This window comes from Vicugna pacos, chromosome 10, assembly GCF_048564905.1.
Source record: "Vicugna pacos chromosome 10, VicPac4, whole genome shotgun sequence".
Lineage (NCBI taxonomy): Eukaryota > Metazoa > Chordata > Mammalia > Artiodactyla > Camelidae > Vicugna > Vicugna pacos.
In genome coordinates this window covers 7,042,404-7,066,088 of record NC_132996.1, presented here as the reverse complement: position 1 = coordinate 7,066,088, position 23,685 = coordinate 7,042,404, and the positions used below count along the sequence as shown (strand labels likewise).

Genomic DNA, 23,685 nt, shown 5'->3' with positions numbered 1-23,685 from the left:
CTGCAGAAGAGTTTTTAAACAGATGGTTCAAATGGACAAAGCAATGAAAACATAGAAATTAAAAGCAGATCCTTAAGAAAAATAACCGACTTTTCAGAAATCCTATAGATGCTGGCGGGACTAGATGTAAAGCAGCAGTTTCTCTTGCTGTCAAGGTTTCGAGAGAACAGAAATTTATTAGGTGATCCCTACCAGAGGAGGGGTAACTGCCTCTTGGTACGAATTAACTATTCATTTGGAACTTCAGCCAACTTCAACAATCTGAAAATCTCCAGGCTTGTAGGGCAATTCCATCCAGATGGTGATAAAAGATACAGTATTGTCATGCAAATAGATATTCTTCTAGAAGAAGAACGTCTAAGTCCAAGGTGCTTATTTGGGAAATAAAAATGACCTAAAGTCTTCCCACCTTCACAGCAACTTGGAAGAACTACAGCACCCACTAGCAGCCCAAGGCCCATGAAACTTCGTTCTGAGTAGGAAAAAACCTGACTTTTCCAGGATGAATGCAGTGAACGGTGGGAAAGAGACAGGAGAACTTTTCCACGTGGAATTTACATGCATTCAGTGGAGACTCAACTAAGTAAAATCTAACCAAGTAAAATCTAATCCAACCTAAGTGAAATCTAAGTAAAATCAAATAAGTAAAATCTCAACTAACTCTCCAAAGTAACATCTTCCAACAGGCTTCAAACTTCAGGGCAAAGTTTCTCTCCCAGACAATTCTAAGGGGGGGGGGGAGCGGGCTGGGAGTCTGAGACCGTTCTGTGGAGTGAGGACCCCCGCAGTGTCCCGGCGGGTCAGTGGGAGCCGGGCACCCCGGCGAGGCAGGGTTAACCGCCCCCCAGGCGCGGGCAGGAACGCAGCGGCGCCGCAGCCGCGCGGAGCCCGGGAGCGAAGTGCGGGCGGGCGGGCGGGGGCAGGAGGGTAACTGGGAGGAGGGGCGGGGCGGCGGGAGGAGGGTCTCGGCGCGCGGGCCCGAGCTGCGAGCGCTCTGAGCCTGCGTCCGCCGAGGGGGAGGGTTTCCCCGGCCCGGCCGGAGGGGCGGCTGGGCGCTTCAGGCTCACAGCGCGAGCGACTGTCAAGGGAGCAGGAGCGCGGGGCTGCCGGAAGTGTCTGCGCGCCGCGGGGGAACTTTCCTGCTCCGGCCGCGGCCCGGAGCCTCCGCCGCCTCCGCGCTCGCAGCGACGATGCGCCCGGGTGACAACGACCTGAGCGGACCCGCGCCTCGGCCCACCGCCCGCGTCTGCGCTCGCCTGGCCTCGGCGGAGGAAGCCTGAGCCCGGCGCAGGCGGCGCGGCGCGGCGCGCGGGACCCGCTTTCCCCGCGCGTCTCCTCGCGTCCCAGCTCGCTCCCCGCGATCGCGCGTCCCCGGCGTCGGCCGCGGTCGCCGGCTGTCCCCGCCTCGACCGCCGGCCCGGACGTGCCCCCTGCGGCCGCTGGCAGTGCCTGTGCCATGGGGCTGCCGACTCTGGAGTTCAGCGACTCCTACTTGGACAGCCCGGATTTTAGGGAGCGCCTGCAGTGTCATGAGATTGAGCTGGAGCGAACCAACAAGTTCATCAAAGAGCTCATTAAGGACGGCTCTCTGCTCATCGGGGCGCTGAGGAGTAAGTAGAGCTGGCGGGGAAGCGCGGAGAGGGTGCGGGGATCTGGAGAGGCTCCGCGGGGTGCGGGTCTGAGGGGTGGGTTGGAGGAAGCCAAGCTTCTTTTGTTTGAATGGGTTTGGGGACAAAAGCTGAAGAGCTCCCCTGCTGGTGGCCAACAAAGTTTGTTCGTAGGTGTTCTTGACTTATTTACTTCCAAGTCTGCAGAGAAGGGAAAGTTCTCTACTGGACACTGGAGCGTATCCCGAGGAATGTTGTTCAAAGTCATCTGTTTGTATTACGCTCCTGGAAAAATGTGGGGGACTATTGGTCTTTTTTATAACTTTATTGTGCCTAGTTTGGACACTTTAAAAATGAAGTCTCTAAGGAGGGATTCAAGAGTCTGTCTTAAGGATAAAATGAAGCTAGTTTATTTAGTGGTATTCAGAGAAAGTGATTCTTTTCTTAGGTACATCAGTGGCTTTTCCTTGGGCACGATCAATCATTGAATGGGCCTTTAAAAATCTATATATGTAGATAGGTTTGTGGTTTTGCGATTTAATAAGATAACTGAAGACAGCATGGCACCCGTGGATTTTATCTCTGTACAAGATTGTGCGTCTTATTTTTGGTTTGTATTGTAACCATGGTGTTCATCAAAAGTCATTGACTAAAGACCAATCGTTACTGATGATGGACTGCAGAGTAAAGACCGCCTCTAGGGGCTTCTCCCACGTCCTTTTCCCACATGCCTTCTGATTCCCTCCTGCATCCTCCAGATCCTAACTTTCAGTGACTTAAGACCTAAGGGTCTTAGTAAAAGAAACTCTGGAGTTTCTCTTACAGGATTGACTCACTAAATAAGTCTTAATTTGTTACCTACCCCAGGACCTATTTGCACTTTAATAGAGGCTTCTGAAAGCTTTAGCCGCTGAAATGAAGCCCTGGAAACTCTGACCTCTGATAGGTAAGTGAGCGAGGGCTTAAGGTGGAGAGGCCTTTGGGTGACCTGGCTTTCCCCAGGACAGCTGTAGGGGAAGCATCATTGAATATGTCACGTGCAGAGTCAGTAACAACGTGATGGAGATGTGCATGTGTCTGAAACTAAGACATTAGGATCTGGTCTGTCTTTGAAGCATGTATTATGGTAAGGATGGAGCTTAGCAAAATGTCTTCAAATTGGTGTGCTCCCAGATCCTTTTTATTTGAACCGTCTCAATTGCTAAAACATTTACTTATCACTTTTATTACTTAACCTGGGTAAAGAAAACGTTTTATGTCTACATTCACTTCATTTCTGACTTTGAGGCCACTGCTGATAATAATAGTATTTTCTGATTTGTGAAAACATTACTAGTTTATCTGCAGTTTTTTCCATCCTTTGTGTGCACAAATGTGAACACTCCTTCCTTCTGGTTTGCAAATCCCACTTGCGGTCTCCAGACAGCCTCTTTGCATCTTAGAGAGCATGATGCCTCTCCAAAAGGTTTCCCCATCTAAGAGCGCTGAATGCCAGGCTGACTCTTGCTGGAGCTGCCATATGGTCTACAAATGACATTTTCTCCTCCCTCTGCTGGAGAGCAGGCCTAGTATTTCAGAAGGTGAACACACTTAACATAGCTGTGATAAAAGCTCCGAAATGCACATCATTTTACTAGTAATATGATAAACTTTATTATGATCATTGACATCTAGCCTTGCAAAAAAGCAAGTGATTCCCATCTTTATAGAGTTGTTCTTGCATTTATAAGTGAAGAAACCATGACAGTGTAAATTCCTTGAACATGGAGACTGTGCCCCATAAACCTGGCCTTGTACGCTTAAATATACAACCTGCCTTTCTAGGATTCTTAGGTTTTTGATGAGAGTGTGTATTGTGCTAACTAACATTTGATTATTACTTCTCTCACGGTGGGAAAAACAAGAAAATTCCTTGTTAAAAGAATTCCCAGCATTAGCTTCCAAATGGGAGAGTTTTGGAACAGAGGAACCCTTGAAGTCACATGATGGCCCTGCTTTTTCCCACCAAGCCACCTTCTGTCCCTTGGGGAGGATGCCCTGTCCCTTGGTGAGGATGCACTGAGGCTAGCTGGCAGCTGCTAACTGCCTGCTCTCTGAAGCTGCTCCTCAGGGACTTGAAGCTGGCGTCCTTCCATCCTCCACCCACCAAGGAGCCCTCCCTCCCCCAGTCCTGACCCTTCTGACTGGTTTTCCTTTCTGCCCGAAGAAGCCTTCACTTTCCAAAACTCTAAACTAGGACTCTCCATTCTTCAGTGTATCCATTGCCCTTTCAGTCTTATTTTTAGCACTTTGCTGTCATTTTCCTTTATAATGAATGCTTTCTTAATCTGACTTTCCTGAGCTGACAATCACTGATGCATTTCTAAGCACCTTACAGTATTTCCAACCTAGTTGATAACTTTTCTGGTTAGAGTCTCGGCATGCTGTCTTGGATAATACATGCTTTACTGTTCCAGAAGGAGTCACACGTGCTCCTTAATCTTTGGTTCAGGACGTGCATTTCTTTAGTAGAGAATTGTCAGGATCCATATAGGTGAAGAATTTGACTAGATGATTTGAATTTTAAATAATATATGTAAGATACTTAATGTATTTTTAAGATGTATTATTGCATTTCATATACACATCCACTCTGAGAAAATGGATGACAGTTAACTGAGTGAGTTAACGTAGTGAGTTAATGAGGACCTGAGTTTAAGTTCTGGTGCTGTCAAGTGCTGTGTGATAACTGGCAAGTGACTTAGTCTCTGGGCCTTACCTTTCCTATAAAATGAGGGAACATCTATAAAAATCTTATCACTAGCATTACTTGTTCGCTTTGTTACGTGCCATATTGACATTTGGTGAGTGATGTTTGAGGATGTTTGATACTGGTGAATCGGGTTTTAGTTCATGCTGTGTGACTCAAAATCTCCACCCTTTTTATCCAACAGTACTCAATGAACTTTGTTCCTTTAACAGGTGCCAGTCTTAAAATTTGGTGAAATTACTGGCTAGTTTTGCTGATTAATTTTCTCCTTTACAGATCATATCCAAAGAAACATTTCAAAATGGCTTTCTCACATAATTCTTTTTATGCTTTTGAATTCAAAGAACCATCTTTAAGTAGATCTTTGTCTTTGCAAGAATAGACAGACCCTCCCTCCCCTGAAGAAAAGAAGGAGGGGGCGGAGACTAAATTAGAATTGTACTCCTGGAATGGAATTGACTGATTTGACTGGGTGGAGAGAGCATATTAACCTTCTTTCCTTCCACCTGCCCTGCAGCTTCTCAGGATCCTTCCTTTCTAATCACTCTACTTCCCCTCGTTGCCTTAAGGTGGAATCGACCAGCTGCTTCCTCTACCTTTAGCCTTATGTTTCTCAAACTCGTATGTCTGGGCTTCTTTTGAAGGAAAAAAACATGTCAGCGGACTGTACTATAATTTTGTATATTTATTACAGTGAAATAAATATATACACCCATGAAACTATAATTCTTATGCTTATTCATACAATCTTAAAAGCAAATCCATTTACAAGTTATATATAAATAATACTGTGAAACCAGTACAAAACTACATGTAAGTGATCTAATGGATTTTTTTTTTTGCTGAAACGAAGTTTCCTCTCATATAAAGACTGCTGAAAATACCTGTGTATTGTCGATTCATTTTTTTCACTGCTTTTCCTGATTGAAAGTGAAGTTCTTCAAAATCTGTTTTTTCCTGGTGATGGCCTTCTGTCTGCCACAAACTTTATTTATTGGTCGTATTGCCTCTGTTCTTAAAGCATTTGTTTCTGGCACTCGCGATCCTTGACCCTGGTAAGAATGGCACCTGTTTGGGTGGCAGAAGTTGGTTGCTCATAAATTGATGTAGAATGCGCAATTAAGACATTAGCAAGAGGGAAGTTCCTTAAAGGGGTCTACCCTCTGTATCCACAGACCCCAGTGTGAAGTATGCTGCCGTGGTACCCTTGTGTTCTGCGGATAAAGTCGTTATTTATAGCGAAAGAAAACCCTTAATGCAAAGGCCACATGGAAATACCTTGGAAAGGCTGAGCCACTGCTGCCTTTCATTTGCTGTGTGTTTCATTTGGTTTTCACTTTAAGCCAGTCTCTATTTTGTGTGTGCTCAGGGCCCACTTTGCCACCAGTTTTTGGTGGTTCAGGGAAGGAGTTCAATAAAAGGGGGGGGGGAATGACAAGCTTAAGAAATCTGACAGACTTCCTGTAGTTATGGCACTATTGGTCATCCTTCAGTTTTTGGTGAGAGCTGCTTTTATTTTAGGCTCCTGTCGGTATTTAAGTGTGCACCTAAGATTTATTTGGTTTTCTGACACTGATTGATTGTAGAATCTTGTTAGATTCTTGTTTACCCTGCAAGAGCTACCTCACTGCTGCTTATTCCACTCACGTTGTTTTGGTTGTCTGACTGGGCAGCCTAGTCAAAGATGTGAATGTGTAATTACTTCCACCATTCATTCGCTTCTTTTAGTCATTAGAATTTGAGTTAAATGAGCAGAAGCAACTATATCGTTCAAATGAACTGTAATTAATTTAGGAACTGGTAGATTAGGAAGGTGGTGCTTGAAGGTTCTGCTTCAGAGGCAGCACAAGTGAGAGCATTTCTACTTGTGTTCATTTAAATGGGAGCCTTGGGGCTCATCAAGGTGGAATTAAATTGGGCTGGCTCAGTACTTCCGCCTGCCTCTATACGCAAGCTTAACAGGTGCCCTTTAACATCATCTTTACTTCCATTGGATTTCCTTTTTCCACAGGTAGTAGTTGAGGGGCTGAACTATTAGAAAGCCAGGGGGTGGGTTGCTGGGAGAACGGAGAATGTTTCCTGTCTAGCGGAGGAGAGCGGCTTAGCAGTAACCACCTCTTACCCTGCCTGCTGTGATCAGGGTACTCTGAGCGGGCAGAAAACTCAGGTAACCACGAAACTTTTAAGTCACTGCAAAGCCGCTGTGACAATCCTGCTTTCAGTTATTAACATTTCTTAGAGCACAGTGTTAATTGTGTTCTCAGCGATGCGTGAGCATTTCTCAGATTATGTAAGAAAAAATAATTGAGCTTAACGTTTATTGCTTTCGTAGCAAGTGTAACTTTATTCAAGTAATGTATACGGAGAGCGTGGCAAATCTTTTCTCTCGGTTTATAAAGAGAAATAGTACAGTTTTCACTGTTAAGCCACATTCAGTAAACATTATGCAACAATGAAATGTTTCTTGTGGACAGATGAGAAAGGGTGAAGGAAAGGGGGGTTTGAGCCTTGGATCTCGTTCATGAGTACTGTTGCTTGCCAGAGCTGTGGTTGCCACCTGTTCTGGCCCCAGCCACCCCTCTGGATGGTAATTTCTGTGCATTTCAGCCTTGTTGGCAGGTGCCGGATCCCCATGGCCCGGCCTGCTGTCCGCCCTGTTCAGTTTGCTTTCTGCCAGTCTGCCTTTTCCCTCCAGCCTGCTGAACCTCCGCCCAGCCTCTCATCATCCTTACAGCTTACCCCCAGTGGACCTGGCCTTATCAGCCAAGGACTGGCTACCTGCTTCTTGCTGATTTTCATCCCGAAAATTAAAACCAGTTGCCGAGCACCTGGCTGTCTCTCGTTCAGGGACTCTGCGCTTCATCTTTTGCAGCTGCCAGATTCTGAGTTTAATGGCTGGCTTTTGTAGAAGTGCAGGACTTCCATAATGTTTGTTAATCTTAATGGTCCTTAGGGCAGGATGATAACGGGACAGGCAACAGAAATGTAGTTATTTTATTTTATTTTTAAAAATTTTGTTATTTATTGACGTGTAGTTGATTTACAATGTTAGTTTCAGGTGCACAGCAAAGCGATTCAGTTATACATAAGAAATGTGGTCATTTTAAATGTTTTGTCTTTGGTCTGGATGGCTCCCGTAATGTAGAGACTTATCTGTAGGATTACATCTACCTGGAATGATTGGTTAATCAGAAGACGCCACTGTTTGTATCTGCGGTTTTCTGATTTTATAATCAAGAATCCAATTGTAATGCCAAAGAAAGTGTTACAGCAACACGCGCATAAGCAATTCTCTGAAAAGGATGTGATTTGTTTCAGAAAAAGTGACTTGGGGAATGCATAGTACAGTTCCAAACAGCAGCTGATAATCTGCCCATTTTCCACCCTTTTTCCTTTGTTGCAGAGGAGTGTATGCATCAAAGAGGAAAATATAAGCCCTCCTTTTTGAGGATTTCAAGTCTTCCATTTGAGAATAATTTGTCTAATTGTACTTTTTACATGGAACATGGTGGGAAAAGATGAGGATAAGACTAATAGTTAACTCTTTGTAGATCATTTTATGTTGATTATTACAAATTTTTCACTTCCAGTTTTTAGATTTTTATGGTAGAAGTCTCCATTCCTAACGGTATTTTTAAAAATACTCAAACATGACCTTTTTATTATGTTGTTGGTTTATCTGGTTTGGGCGGTTATCAGGTAAAATGGAGCGCGTCTCGTATTTTGTGAAGGTTGAGGAATTGTCCTGGGATGGTTCTCAGTGTCAAGTGGTGCGAAAAAAAATTGGGAGAAATGCACCATGTATATAATTTTACTGTATTAATAGTCCTCTCCCCTGAACCTCGGCTTTACTCTGGGAAAGTGGGTAGACCCAAAATGACCCCTTTCATTTGGAAGCCTGATGCATTTCTCAGTAGTGGAATTTCTGCAATATTTCCTCATGCAAATCTAAAAAGCAATACCATACTGCTTGCTAGTTTATGAAAAACATGCCAGTATTCCCTTATGTGTAAATATATACTGGAGGTTATCCAGACAAAAGACCCAGCTTCAGTTTTCTCTTTAGTACACAGGAAAAGTGATGATTTAATTTAGAAAATTCGTATGTGTTTGTGTGTGGAGGGGAGTAATGCTAATAGAAATGAGTGTTCCGTACAGCGTATTAATCCCCTTTCAAATGGAAGCGTGTAAATTGATTTTGCTTTGCTGTGGTGAGAATTTTCTCTTTTTCGTTTATTTACTTTTCTTAAAATGTCTGAATGAAAGATGTGGCCAACAACACAGCGAAACAAATATGAAAGGAATGGTGGTAGTGGTGGGAGGGGTTAGCAAGGAGAAGCAGATTGAAGTGAGCTGTGAAAACAGTTTAAATATGGTGGTTTGGGAACTTGTATCACACTTTGTGTGCCTTCTATGAAAAAGCTATCATGACACTGGAGAGTCGAAGAAATGAGAGATTCCAGTTGTTTAAAAAGTTGCAGAAGATTTGAGGGCCAATGAAAAATTGTCAGCATAAGAGAGAAGAGATGTGAATTTTTAAGGGGCGCGCTGTTTGGGGAAGATGTGGGGAAGTTGTGCACTCGTGAAAAAACGATGTCAAGGGAGGAGGGACTTCCTCAGGCTCGTACGGACTGCATGTCAGTCGCGGTTTTCCTTCCTGATGTTTCAGCGTGGTCAGGGTCTCAGCTCCGTCACCACACCTTTTTCTCAGCACGTGCTGTTTGCCGAGGTCCTCTCCCTTGTTTCCTCCGTCTCTTACATGTTGGTGGTGCGCAGGGATGCCTTCTTGGCTCTTCTGCTGTTGGCTTTCCTTGTGTGACGGCAGCGTCTGCTCCCCGGGTCGCAGCCCGGACCTCACGCCCCTGGGCTCTGGGCCCGATTTTCACCAGCCGGCTCCCTGTCACCCCCTGGCTGTGCCGCCGGCACCTCGGACTCTGTGCCCAGGTGAAGCTCTTCCTGCCGCAGCCCGCGCTCTGTGCTCTCCTCGGCTCCGTTATCCTCATCACCTGGTCACCTGAGAGAGCAGCCTCGGAGTCTTTCTAACGCTGCCCGTGTCCTTCCACGCCAGTTTTTAAACTCCAGTTTTAAACTGGAGTTTTTTCATTCCTGCTAGATCCTCACATTTGGTTAGTCCTGCAGCTGTAAGCTCACAATATCTCAAATTTGATCTTCTCTGCCTGCATTAATACTCCAGTGTGTGTGTCTCCGTGTGTGTGTATGGATATATGCGTGCGTGTATGTAGATACGAAGTAATTTTTTTCCTCAGCTGAGAAGGACAGAAATTTGATCTCAGAGTTCTGGAGGCCAGAATCCGAAGTCCGGGTGTCAGTGGGGCCATGCTCTCTCTGAAGGCTCTGAGGGAGGACCTTTCCTTGTCCCTAGTCTCGGTGTTGTCAGCAGTCTGAGATGTCCCTTGCCTTGTAGCTGTGTCACTCCGGTCTGTGCCTCTGTGGTCACACAGAGCACTCACTGTGTCCCTGTTTATTGGGTTTTACTAGCCTTTTCAGTATAAACTTCTAGGTGCTAGAGTTTTCTGTATCCTAATTAGTTCTGATTGCGTTGTGGGTACTCGGTAATTGTGAACGCGAACGTGCTACTAACAAGATGATACAGAGGAGGGTTTTGATTATCTAGAGTGAATGAGCCCGGGAATTGGGATGGTAGGTTTGTTCCTTAATATTTCACCCATCAAGCTTCAGATGGTTCTACGGACATGCAGGGCTGGGTAACCCAGGGGACAGTAGGGAGTAGCATTGTTAGGTAGTTAGTAGAAATGAGCACTGGGCAGGGGGAGAGGCAGGGTAGAGGAACAACCCAGAACACAAGGGGCCTGAGCTGTCAATTAACCAGAGCAGGTGGAACTTGAGCTGTCAGTCAACCAGAGTGCAGGGAACCTGAGTTGTCAATCAATCAGTCACTCACTCAATCAATCAATCACAAAACCAGTATATAAAAACAGGAGAAACAAAGGAATGGCACCATTTACCCTCTCTTGGCTTGGCCCGCTCGCAGTTCTCAGGAGTGTACTTTCGCTAATTTTTTACTTCACTACTAAAAATCTTGTTTATATCACGCTTTTTGTCTCTCGTCAAAAACTCTTTTTTTTCGGGTGACTGGGAACCAAGGTGATTCTTATTTCCTTTTCCCGGTAGCAGCACCAGGAGTTAGAACTTCACTCTGGTCCTGCTGCTGCCGCTGACTGCCGCCGCCTGCCGCCGTGGGTACCAGCTGTTTGCCCCAGACCCTATTTTCATAAAAAATGGGACTAGCATTTGCTTTTCAGTCCTTGTGGGGTTTTCATGTGGGCCAATGGAAAAGATGCGTAATAGCGTAATATAAACATGTGGCATTAGTTTCGTTTGCTTTCGGCAGGATCGTAATAATCCAGATGATTTCAGCTTTTTCAGGGCATAACTTTAACCTGCTAAAATATCTGTCAAATATTTCTGTTAAAGTATCTCTTGTGCTATTTTACTGCGTAGTAATGTGATTATCAAGGTGGAGAAGCTTTCCTGAAATGCTAAAGCCTGGGTTGGTTTGTTTCCCAAGGTAACTCTTCTTGGTAGGAAGTGATTACCAGATATGGCTTGGTTTTGATTTAGCCTTTTCTCCTTTAAACAAATCAATAATTATCTATTGTGATCTGGGAACCAAAGAAAAAGGAAGCATCTGGTTGGCACCTAAGGATCATCCTGAACGGGCAAGGTAGATTTTTGAAACTATGGATGTATCTGCTGCTGCTTTGATTCTGCGGGCTCAGGTCAGCGGTCTATAAAAGTTGTTAAAAATGGTGGTCAAAACTTGCACTTGTCAGAAGTGAAATAAAAACTTGGGCAATTTCACAAAATATAACAGGCTGGACTGCAGATGAGAGATCATTTTTCCAGATTGACTTCTGCATTGAAGGCAGACAGTGGCTTAGAAAAGTGCTTTCCTAGGCGTTTCTTATGCTGCACAGATGTTTTGTAAATGTGATTATGTTTGGCTAGTGGTTATTGGTGAGAGAAGAAAATGATGAGATTGGTAGGGCGTTGCTGGAGAGTCGGAGAGTGAGCAGGCAATGATGGGGAAGAAGGACGTTGAATTGGGAAGTGAAGAGGGAAAGTCACTTGGCCCAATGAGAAAGCTGAATTGAACCTGTGAACTAGTTGATCCAGGAAAGGTGGTGTGATTGAGTTGGTGTCAGAATTGGCAGGAGAGGATATTTAGGTAGTACCCTAAGGGCAAACAGATTATTAAAAAAAAATGTATATATTTCTTAAGGGGTTGGTGAGCTTCAGGGAAGCTCTGCCCTGGGGCTGGGGGAAGTAGGGGATGAAGAACAGGAAGTCTGGACTTTCGGGGACAGTTTGGAAAGCGAAGCAAGGGCTGAAAAAGACCAGTCTCAGGGGATAAAGAAAGAAAACACAGATCCTGAATTATCCTGAACAGGAATAGTAGGAGCAAGTGAGTGAGGACTTTCAGATTTGTCAGGTTTAAATTCTGTTGGATGCATGGTTTTTTCCTTCCCATTATTGCCTCCATCCCTCACACTGACTGCTCTTGTGGAAGTTAAAATTCAGTTGGTTTTCAGGCTGGTGATGTTCTTTGACACCCACTGATGAGGGAAGGAGTTGGGGTGAAAGGAGGACACAGACCCAAGATGTCAGTTGCGAGACGCTCTTCCCCATTCAGTCCTCAGGTTATGGCTGAGACTGACCCGTTTCTTGTTCATTGTGTTTTATATTTCCCTCAGAATGTACATTGATTTAAGCTAATCCCAATTTATCCAAGTTATCTGAATATTAAATCTGGCTTAAAGCAACAGAGGGGTTGCTCTTCAGCTAAGTTTAGCGTTGTCATTCACACATGTGCTGTGCTAATCACGTTGACTCTTTCATCATGAGAACATTTTAATGTTAAGTAGGTTCACTGATGATTTAACGTTAACAGCAGTCAGCCTGGTAATAGAGCCTGGGCTTTAGAATCAGAGCAGCGCTCTTTTTTGGTTTGTTAGTGGAGCTACTGGGGGTTGAATCTAGGACCTCATGCGTGCTAAGCATGTGCTCTAGCCCTGAGCTGTACCCGCCCCCCTCCACCCCCAGAGCAATGCTTTTCAGCCCCAGTTCTGCCACTTATTAGCTGCATGGCTGTGAGAAAGTCACTTGGCTTCTTTTGTGATTTTCCTTGTCTATATATGGAAATAATACTTATTTCGTATGCATATTTGCAGGATTAAATAAGATAACACATGTAAAGTAGCTAGCACAATGTATGACACTTGGTATTAAATATTAATTTCTCATCTATCTCATTTCTAGCTAACGTTGAGACCAAGTTATGAACAACCACCACTGCCATATTTTATTCAAAAATGGGCGTGATGTACCTTTTCTAAGCAAAATCTTTACCTTACCTGGGCAGAGGTACAGTAGATGTTGAGAGAGCACTGTGTTTAATGTCGATGTGGGCGCTGTGGACCAGCTGTCATCACCTGGCACCATGAACGTGGCTTGCAATGAGAGAAAGCCACTGCTTCTGTGGAATGGTGTAGCTGTCTTTTTGAGGACCTTTCCACGTCAGAGACTTTATGATCTTGTAAAAAAAAAAAAGGTGTTCATCGTGTTTTATTTTGCTGATTTTATTGTTTGCCTGTTTTTCTCTGTAGAAAGTCAGGGCCTTAAGAGTTGGTACCAAGTCTTCGGGACTCTGGAGCCAGACACAGGATACATTTTTTTGTCAGTGCCCATTACATAACTAATGGGCACTTATGGGAAGTTGTGTCAAACTAATGTTTGGAGATGCGGAAGTCCACAGGTTGTCACTGACCATTTAATATCAAAACTAATTCCAAAATTTTCTATATAAGATACATATCATAGTGAAAAAGCCAATAGCATAATATGTAGATTTGCCAGAATGAGAGTGAGTAGAGTAGGCTTATTCAAGGAGTAGAAATTTGTATTAAAGAATGGATTTTCTCTTCAGCAGTGACGATAATATGTTACACCTCAAATACAAGAGATGTTGCTAAGAAAGTGTAATTGTACAAATGATTTCTGTTGTTTCCTGTTTGTAACAAAGCATTGCATGTGTTATTTTCCAGATGCCATTTCAAAGTGTTGATTTTAATTGGATGAAAATGCCCTCTTTTAAAAATGCCATTCACTTTTTTGTTTTTTTAACTTTTTGGGGGCGGGGGAGGTAACAAGGTTTATTTATTTATTTTTAATGTCAGTGCTGGGGATTGAACTGAGGACCTCATGCATGCGAGGCATGCACTCTGCCACTGAGCTACACCCTCCCTCTGCCATTCACTTTTTAAATAGGATCCTTGAGATACAGTTCAATGCCATAAAATTCATCCTTTTAAAAGTGTACAATCCTGTGGTTGTTCTTATGTTTACAGAGTTGTGCAACTATCACCACTGTCCAATTTTGTTAAAAATTTTTTTCAGCTTTATTGGGGTATAATTGACAAGTAAGTTGAAAGTGTACATAGTGGTGATTTGATACACGCATGAATTGTGAAAGAATTCCAAAGGATTCCTGCCAGCTAGTTAGCCCATCTATCATCTTGCATATTTATTTTTTAAATTTTTTACTGTTTGGTGAGAACATTTAAGTTCAGCTCTCTTAGCAAATTTCAATGATATAATGCAGTGCTACCAACTGTAATCACTGTGTTTTTTGTTACCTTCTCATACCTTATTCATCTTATAGCTAAAAGTTTGTACCCTTTTACCAACCTGTCCTATTTCTCCTACCCCCTAGCCCATAGCCACCCCCAATCTATTTTCTGTTTCTATGAATTTGATTTTTTTTTAAAGATTTTACATAAAAGTGTTACCATGCAGTATTTGTCTTTCTCTGTTTGGCTTACTCCACTTAAGATAATGCCCTTACCATTCATCCGTGTTGTCACAAATGGCAGGATTTCCTTTCTCACGGCTGAGTAATATTCCATTGCGCGTATGTATCTTTGTCCATGCATCCATTGATGGACACCTAGGTTGTTGTCATGTCTGTAAAGAATGCTGCAGTGGAAATGGGAGCACAGATCTCTCTTTGAGGTCTTGTTTTCATTTCCTTTGGATGTGTACCCGGGAGTGGGATTCCTGGATCATATGGTAGTTCTATTTTTAATTTTTTGAGGAACCTCCATACTGTTTTCCCTAGTGACTGAACTGATTTACATTCCCATCAACAGTGCACAAGGGTCCCCTTTTGTCTACATTCTTGCCAACAATTATTATCTCTTATCTTTTTGACGATGGCCGTTATAACAGGTGTGAAGTGGTGCATCGTTGTGGTTTTGATTTGCATTTCCCCAGTGATGAGTGGTGTTGAGCATCTGCTCATGGTCCTCTTGGCCATCTGTGTGTCTTCTCTGGAAAAATGTCTATTCAGGTTCTTGGCTTATTTTTAAATCAGATTTTTTTTTTTAGGTTATTGAGTTGTATGAGGTTTTTCTTAAAATTAAAAAAAAATTTTTATTTTGGAACCACTAATTTTAAGATAATTTCATCCCAAAAAGAAGGCCCACACCCATGAGCTGTCAGTCCTTACTCTCTCTCTTCCCTGGCTCCTGGCTGCTGTTACTCCCATTTTGTTTCTGTACCTTTGCCTGTTCTAGACTTGTGTAAATGGAATTGTACAATGCCTTTTGTGACTGACCCCTTTCACGTAGCATGTTCTCAGGGTTCACCTGCATGTAGTATGTGTTGGTGCTTTAGTCCTTTTTATTGCCAAATATTCAGTTGTGTGAACATCCCCCACGTTTTGTTTATTCACTTATGAGTTGATGGACATTTCGGATATTTCCCTTTTTCTTTTTTTGCTATATGAATAATGCTATAAACATTCGTGTACCTGTTTCTGTGTGGACATACGTTTTTATTCTCTAGGTACGTCTCTAGGTGTGGAATTGCTGAGTCATCTGGTAACTGTGTTGAAACTCACTGTTATACAATGGAAATTTAATGGGCTTATGAGCATTTACATTACATTCTTATGATGGAAAGCAGTTTGAGAGCTAAATGTACATTTAAAGCAAAGTTATAATAACTTCCCACAGCAAGTTCAGATATGGCCTTTATATTTTGTTGGAGAAAATAGAATAGCTTGGTAGATATTTAAGGAGGAAACATTCCCCTTCAATTTTCCTTATAGATGGATAAATATTTAAAAATCTCATAATGAAACTATGGGACAATCACAGTTTTTACGCATGTGCCAGGAATGGCAGGAGTGGAGAGGAGAAACGAGCATGTAAAGAGCATGGTGTGATGGGCCAGAAGAGGGGTGGAGAAGAAAGAGCACATGGAGTATTTACTCACAAGCCCATTCAGCGTGTTTAGTTAGCACTTGCTGTGTGTCTGGTACTGTTGCCGGCCTTGGAAATACAGAAGGGACAGAGGCCCAGCTCCTCCGGGACGGGTCACTGAGGGCATGCTGCTAATACTGTGCGGAGTGTGGGTTGTGGCTGCTTGGTGTCAGGACTCAGGAGGTACCATGTGCGCCCTGTCTCCCCTTGACCGCCTTTCTCTGCTTCGCAGGTAATGTGTACATACGTCCATTATAGCAGCCAACACAGCGTAGGGATCTCATCTGAGAATGCGAATGTCCATCCTTCTTCCATCCAGGTCTGTTTAGGAAACACTTAGGGCTCACCTGCCGCACTTGGGGCACCGACACTGTGTTAAGTACCGTGTGTGTGTGTGTGTGTGCGCGCTTGTATGTGAGTGGCCCCAGTAAGTCACTCTCCCTCCTGAGCCCTGGTTTCCTCATTTTTACAGTGGGGATAATAATAATAATGAATCCCTACTTTTTTTCCTGAGGATGAAGTCTCTCGGGAGATATACTTAGCATAGTGCCTGGTACATGAGAATCAGCAAAATGACTGATATTATAATCCCATTATATCTTTTAGCAGAAAGAGTGAAATAATCTCAATGTAAAAAATGTTTAAAATGGGAAACATTTTCACTGCCCTTCTATGATGATAAACTTTTTTCATTTAGCCTTCCATGTCCACATGAATAAACTTGATTTATGTATAAACACTGTATATATATATATATATATAGTTACTATATTTACTGTAATGTCAAATATTTTCCTTCTGCACATTTTTATTACTAGCATGTTTATGGCTAAAAGTCCTCAGGTTGAAGGTGGTACTTAACGTGCAAGTAATTAAAAGCAGTCTGCATATGAAACGTAAGTGAAACCAGAGTGGGTCCCCTTTTGAGGAAACGTAAGTGAAACCAGAGTGGGTCCCATCTGCAGTTTGCTGCAGCTCAGCGAGGGGAAATTGGATCACGTATCAGCTATGTGAGCGAAGAGGACTTTCATCTTTTAAAGAATTTTTCCTGCCTGAAATCTGCGTTCATCTGTTGTTCTGAAATGAAGCCTGTGATATATACATTGTGACATGAGTTTGGGGAGCCCCAACATATTCTGTTGTTGGAGCCCAGCTGTGGCATCCACTGAACTTGACCAGAAGTCAGACATAGCTACTTTTAAAGCTTTTTCAGACTCACATGTTTAGATCGCTTCTTTTCTTCATGTGGACAGCGTAGTTCTTGTATGTTTCTTTTCAGGCGCAAAATTATTAGTTTATTTGAATTATAAATTACTTCATCTTTTATATATTATAAACACTGTGCTTTTTGAAGGAGTTGCTTACTACATTAGTCTGAGAGGAGAAACTCGTCCCTTAGGGCATCTTTTGGCTTTAGGCGCTTTCTGACCCTGCTGTTCCAGCCCCCTCAAATATTACACGTGTGCGCACAGTCCTATCCGGGTTCCTCTAAACTGTGCTCTGTATCTCTTTATGTCTGACACTCTGCCAGGTACACATTTATGGCCAGGCAGCTATGAAATGAATACATGCTTATGTTGAATTTGTGGAAACTTAACACAGATATTCTAAAGCTTAGGGCTCTGGTGACCACTTGTCAAATCCAAGGGATGCTGTGGCCATGATGTTCCTGGACTGTGGCGTGTTTGACCCTGCTGGCCACTCCCTGTTTCCTGAAGCTGCTTCTCCCTTGGCTTCTGTGGAGTGTTCTCTTACTGATCTTTTCATCAGTTTTGTAACTTTTTCTGCGTAGTCTTTCAGGCTTCCCTTACCTCTTCCCTCCTCTTGAATGTAGGTGTTCATATTGCACAACGAGAACTTTTTCTCAGTAGATGTAAATTGGCGAGGAATGTACATCTGAGACCTAATGGTTTGTTATCTGTAAGATAAGTGGGGGAAGAAGAAGATTAGGAAGCCTGTAGGTGAGTGAGCGCTGGGCACAGGACAGCCGATTAGCCAAAGGATAAATACAGCTGCTAACCTTTACCAGGAGTCAGAGAAATGCAAATGAATATGAGTAAGGTGTCTATTTTCTATCTATTAAATTAGCTAGAAGATTTTTAAAAATGCCTTTTGCTACTTATGGTTACTAAGACTCTTACTTTCATTATGTTGCTGATAGCATTGTAAATGACTAATGTGTTTCAAGAACCATGAAAGGTTTATACCCACTGCTGGCAGTGATCCCAATTATGGTACTTTTCCAGAAGTGGGTAATACTGCAGGAAAAGATTTTCCACCCAGATTCTGTACCCTTTCATTCTTTCTGTAAGAACCCTGAGTTTGCACAACCCCAGATCAGGGATAAATCCTGGTTATCTGAGTCATTCACAGTAATCCATTTTTCTTTGCCCATGACCCACTTCTAACCCATTTGACATAAGGGACATCAGCTGTGTTTCTGTCAAGTTTAAAGAACAGCGCCCCCCTGAGTTTGTTGTGATAATGCATGCACTTGGGGAACTGTGGTCCCAACCTACATAGATAGATAATTAAAATTTACTTAACAATAGAAAATAATTAGTAATGACTTAACCAATGTAGTAAACTTTAATAGTAATGCTTCACTAGCCAATTAAACGCAACACTTGTGACATAAATCAAAGGTAGAGAAAAACAGGGTACAGAAATGTGTACTGCTTTTGTTATTGTATGAGGACAAAAATATGCTTATGATCAAATTTACTACCAGGAAGAAACGCTGTATGTAAACGTACTGGGGTGGTGATACAGAGGGGTCCCGCTCCCCCTCCTTCCCTGCCCCCAGTAGTGGGGTGGGGGAAGTTAGTGAGGACTTGGTGGGAGGTGTTGGAGAGTGAGTCCTACCGGTTACCCCCTCGCCCACACTCAGGATTTTGCAACTGTGATTCCAGGTGTGCTCACTGTTTTCTGGCGGGGCTGGAGGGGTTACATTCCCTGTAAGGAATTTGCTCTGTCAATGATTATTTGTCAATCATTTTCCTTCATTTGTAGTCCTCACACCCTTTTCCCACCTGCTTCCCCACCTCCTGTTTCTGGCTATTTGCTTTGCTTTCTCCTCTTTTATCCAGTTCCCTTGGAGCAATTTCCCTTTGGCTTTCTTTAAAAATATCATATTGAGGCTGTCGGAAGACACACACATCCAGGCCTGGACTCTTCTGTTTGGTTGTGGTAAGCACACTGTTTTCATGGACAAATTAATTACACCTGGTGTTCTGTTACAATATAAGTAGTGTTAGTAACAAGAGGGTACTCCTGGAAGACAGATTGAGCTCTTAAAGGTGTTGAGAATGTAGTTCTGGTAAAGGTTTAAGCAACAGGACCTATGGTGAGCTTGGTTTCTTTTGTAATGTTTTATAAACTGTCAGGATCAAGTTTAATCCCTGTGAAAATGCCGTGTGGGAAAATGTGACCCTGTTATCATCTCTGAGGTGACAGACACTGGGCAGTTGGGTCAGGACTGGAAGGAGAAAGCTTGATAGTTAAATCCATCCATTTATCAGATCGCTATTAATCACCTACTGTGGATCAAACATTGCAGTAGAAATACAGCATTTTAAAGTAAATCCAAATGATCATCTATTGGATAATAATAAAATGATAATTGGGTTCTCTTTAGTTTTCTGCTAAAAAAATCTTGGAAATTTTAAAGCATTTGGTTGAGAAGAATTTGGAGTCATAAAACATTAGTTATTTATTGGCTATACTTTTGGGAATTTTTTAGGGGATCTGCAAAAATTTGTTCCTTTGGAAGTATTACCGTAAGTGGTCTGCTGTATTCATTGCCTTTCCATGCCAAGCTTAAATTTGAGCAAATTTGTTGCATTCTCTTTCCTTTGGTAATCCATGGTTTTGTATTCTTAGTGTGGTTTGAATTTTGTTATATTATTTTAGTCATCCTTTCTAACAAAGTTATTATGCCACAGTTGTCTTACTCATTTTTTTTTTTTTTTAATAAAAAGGAAGAATAATCTCAGGCAAGAATTTTGGCCACTGGGCTGTGTCTGGCCCCTCTGAACAGGTATGGTTTTGTAATACTGTGTCAGTATCCTGTGCATTCTGTTATTTAAATCATGAGCAACCGTAGTGGGTGGAGTGATGCAAAGATTTCTGAAATCCTGTTTTTGTGGAAATAGGCAGAATCTTTTTAGCAGAGATTTTAAATGATCTAGAGAGACTCTGAAATGATTTGCTTACAGAGGATCAAAATGTATTGACCTGTGAAGTCAGTTCTTAAATGCTGCAGTGTGAAAAGGTTTTTCTTAAGGGCATTGCACTTTCCTAAATCTGCTAAAGTTTATAAAAACACTTCAAAAGATGAACAGAAAACTTACAAATTATTGCATATGTGATATTTGATAACTTCCTGCCGTCTAAAGCAGCCACTCCCTCAATCCCCTGCTTCCAAAGTTACTGAGAGCCTTTATCTTTCTTCCACTGCCAGCCGGAAGGGAAATTCCAGAAGTCCAATGTGAAAGGAATTTTCTCGAGCAGCTGTGACAGCCGGTCCTCTAACATCTGGGGATGGTTCCTGGGCCCGATGAAGGGCTGTTCGACAGCAGTCGGAGAAGAGGGGAGATTCCTAGTGGGGCTTCCCAGATTCTTTTTTCCTGGTCGGGTTGAACTCCAGGAGACAGACCTACACGATTCTTATTTACCTTTGACTTTGGGTCCCAAGTTAATTACGCCCTCGTGCAATCTTGTTTAATTAGTCTTGTCTCCAGTTGGAGAATGGCGGGAAACGAACTTTCCTCTTTCCGTCCTCAAAGTTCTCAAATGTGTGGGGCTGGGACGAGACTTAAAACATGGGGAAGTAATAAACGCCCTTTGGAGGGACTCTCCTCCGCTTCCCATTTCCTGTTCTGCTTAACGTGCTGCTTGGGAACATGTTTATCTGGAGACGGTAACAAGAATAAACAGTGGGTTTCCTGATGGCTCTAGGTATATGTTCATTCCAATCTATTAGATAATCATCTCTTTTTCATACCCCGGGCCATGTTAAAAAGTTTTTTCTTTGTTAACCCCGTAATTGAAAGGGATAACAAAAATCCCAACACAAGGAGAACTAAGTATCAATAGGATTCACCTAGTCTTCACCAGGGAGAACAGAACTATGCCAGTTGTTAGGGACTATGTAAGAATTAGGAAGCAGTGATTTCTGTTCCTGAAAAACCTGCAGCCTAAACAGAGCACAGATACGTGCACAGAGCTAAAGTGGATGGTTTTTGGTGGGTAGATGTCACTGGGAGAAGTACCGTCAGCATAGCTTGGAGCACGTGATGTGCACAGACTGGACAGGTGTGGGGAGAGGATGCAGCCGGGTAGGACAGCGTGGGAAAAAGCACCAAAGTAGAAATGCAAGGCAGACAGGTTGATTTCTTGTGTTAACTCAAGCAGCTGAGTAAGAAATGAGAAGAGAACTGGGAAATGTGTACTGTGAATGTCTTTGGAAGGTGGTCTAAGCTAAGGGAGTCCACTGGGTGTAAGCTTGCTGGGGACCTGTGCCCGTCCTGTATTTTGATTCACTGCACTTTCTGTCTCTTGAATTGAGCTGGGTGCCTGAGCAGTGTGGGGTCGGGTGTTGAATGTGTGCCATGACCCGGCAATGCAGCATCTGCCCGTGTGTGTGTTGTCGTTAAAGCTTCATTGTGGTTCATGTTTTTAAGCTTAGATAATTAAGACATCAGAATTTAATTATATGTAAGTAAATGAAAAAAGTTAGTGGGTCCTGGGTCAAAGAAACGCTATAGGTAATTAATGGAGATAATGAACTTGAGTACTTAACTCAATAAATAAATCAATAGTTTTCTAGTTAGTGAATTTACTAATTGTTGATTTCTGAAACATCAGTTCTTTCTCCTGGCTTACTCACATGTCTGTTACATGAAATAGAACTGTGTTCTTACAGTTTCATATGCTTTGGGGTTAAAGCATGTTTCATTAGGGTGAAGATAATTATTAGGAAGTGACCCCAGTTTCTTTGTAAACACGGACCAAAATGTAGAAACTCAGCAGTTTTATTTTGTTGGTAGGTAGAGCTACAATAAAGAAAGACGTTAGTTTAAAAAAATTGTTTCTTGGGAAAAACTGGAGAAATTTCAGGAAGGATAAGAAAGCCTGCATCCCCTTAAGCTGTCTCAAGGTTATTTTGAGAATGAATGTGTTGAATGGAGCAATAAGGGATACTGAATAAGCAAAGAGAGGAAGACAGTGGGTATTGGTGCAGAGCCCCTGAACGAAGGGCGGCCAGGAGGAGAATTCCAGGATGAGCTGCTGAGGTATTCAGGCTACAGAATTGAGTGTTCATGGAGGATTTCAGCAGCTTGGACATCTGTTGAATAGCTAATATCCCTAAACATTTATCATCTCGGGATGATTCTGGGTTATGCAGAGGACAACTTCAAAAAAAGGAAACCATGGACCAGCAGTCCTGGTTTTGTCTCTTGCAAGTGGGGAAGGAAAAATAATCAGAGCTTGATGTGGCTTTAGTGTTTACTCTTTACATGAGCTGCCTTGAGTGTATTATCCTGGCATTCAAGTTCGCTCACATAGGATATTATACATTCAAATATTCCAGTGGTTGTTAGACTGGCTTGTGATCCTAGAGGGTTCTTGAGATAGATTTAGTGAGTTGAACTGGTATTAGGAAAAAAATAGAATAAGTAAGATAAAACCGTGTATTGAATGTATTAAGGGAAAATATGGTTTCATGAAACTTATTCCTGTTTTATAAGTACATATGAATCAGCTGACAATGTTGCATTGTAAAATGTAGTTCTTACTGAGTCATGGTCAAAAATGTAAAAAAAAAATCACAATAATTTTTCAAGAAATGTAAAAGAAAAAAAGGGGGGGGCAATACTATTTCATGAATTAAGTTGTATCTAGGATGTATGTGGTGAAGCTTGATTTAAGTTTTCTTCCGTCAGGTGTGTGGGCAGATGCGGGGGAAGAGAAATTCTCTGGTGCCGCGGAGATGTTTTGAGGTCGTAGAGTTCTTGACAAGTGGCACATTGCATGGGTCCCATGCGGCTCTTCAAAGCAGGTCCTGGTTGACCCCACTGCAAAGAGCTCTTGAAGGTGGTCATAGCCACTGTATCAAGCAACTGATATTAAGGTCAAGAAAGAGAACTTATCTAGTTCTTGAAAACAGACATTTCCTGTGCAAAGTCTTATACTTCTGAAAGAAACCGTGTCTTTTTATCTTGTTCATCTGAGAATATTTCAGTTTTGGAGGAGCATAGCTGGGTTGTTAGCAAAAGGAGGATTGAACCTAAGCGAACGAGTTTGAAACAGTGCGAAAGGTCATTTTAGAAGGTTAGCTGAGGATAATAAATTAGACAAAGTTTCAAACACAGCAAGAGTGAAAAAAATTTAAGGTTACACGTAGATAGGATATTTAAAAATGGATTTCAAAGAGGAAAGTAAAAATGAGTCTCTCAAGAATAAGAATTTGATAAAACAGAAATAGTAATTTCTCACTTAAGGATATGTTTATATATTATAAAAAATGTGAACTAAATTGAAGCCTACATGAGTAAACTATCATGTAAATTGGTTTCTTGTACAAGTAATGGTTCAGTATTTTATTTAACATAATTTCTTTAGATATGCATTGCATTTGATAGAGCCTATGTTACTTGATTCAAGCTTTAAATTATTTAATGAATGGTGTTTGTGATGGAGAAATTTAAGGGAAGTTGTGATGATTCACTGCACATTTTTAAATTTATGTGACTTATTGGATACAGTGAATCCCTAATAGATTGAAAGGACTGTACATCTTTCAAGCAAACTTATATTACTGGAAAAGTATTGGAAAGACCCTCAGATTAAATGAAAAACTAAGAATGAGTACTTGGTGTTGGAGAAACTTTAGAAACATCAGGGTGCAGCTAAATGAGCTCAGATTTCTTGTTTCCCAACCTAGTTCTCCATCTTCCATTGGACATTTTCCTTTCATTCTGCTGAAATACCAGCCATGTTGAATGTTATCGGAAAACAA

At 42.2% G+C, this 23,685-nt stretch overlaps 1 protein-coding gene across 1 annotated transcript in view; it reads left to right on the top strand.

Moving 5' to 3' along the window:
• The first annotated feature begins 969 nt into the window (after positions 1–969).
• ARHGAP42 (Rho GTPase activating protein 42) overlaps positions 970–23,685 on the top strand; it is a 244,582-nt gene continuing 221,866 nt past the window's right edge. The window contains exon 1 of the mRNA XM_072968920.1: positions 970–1,610. Within this exon, the coding sequence (XP_072825021.1) occupies positions 1,457–1,610 (154 nt within the window). The 5' untranslated portion in view covers positions 970–1,456. The remainder of the gene's footprint in view (positions 1,611–23,685) is intronic.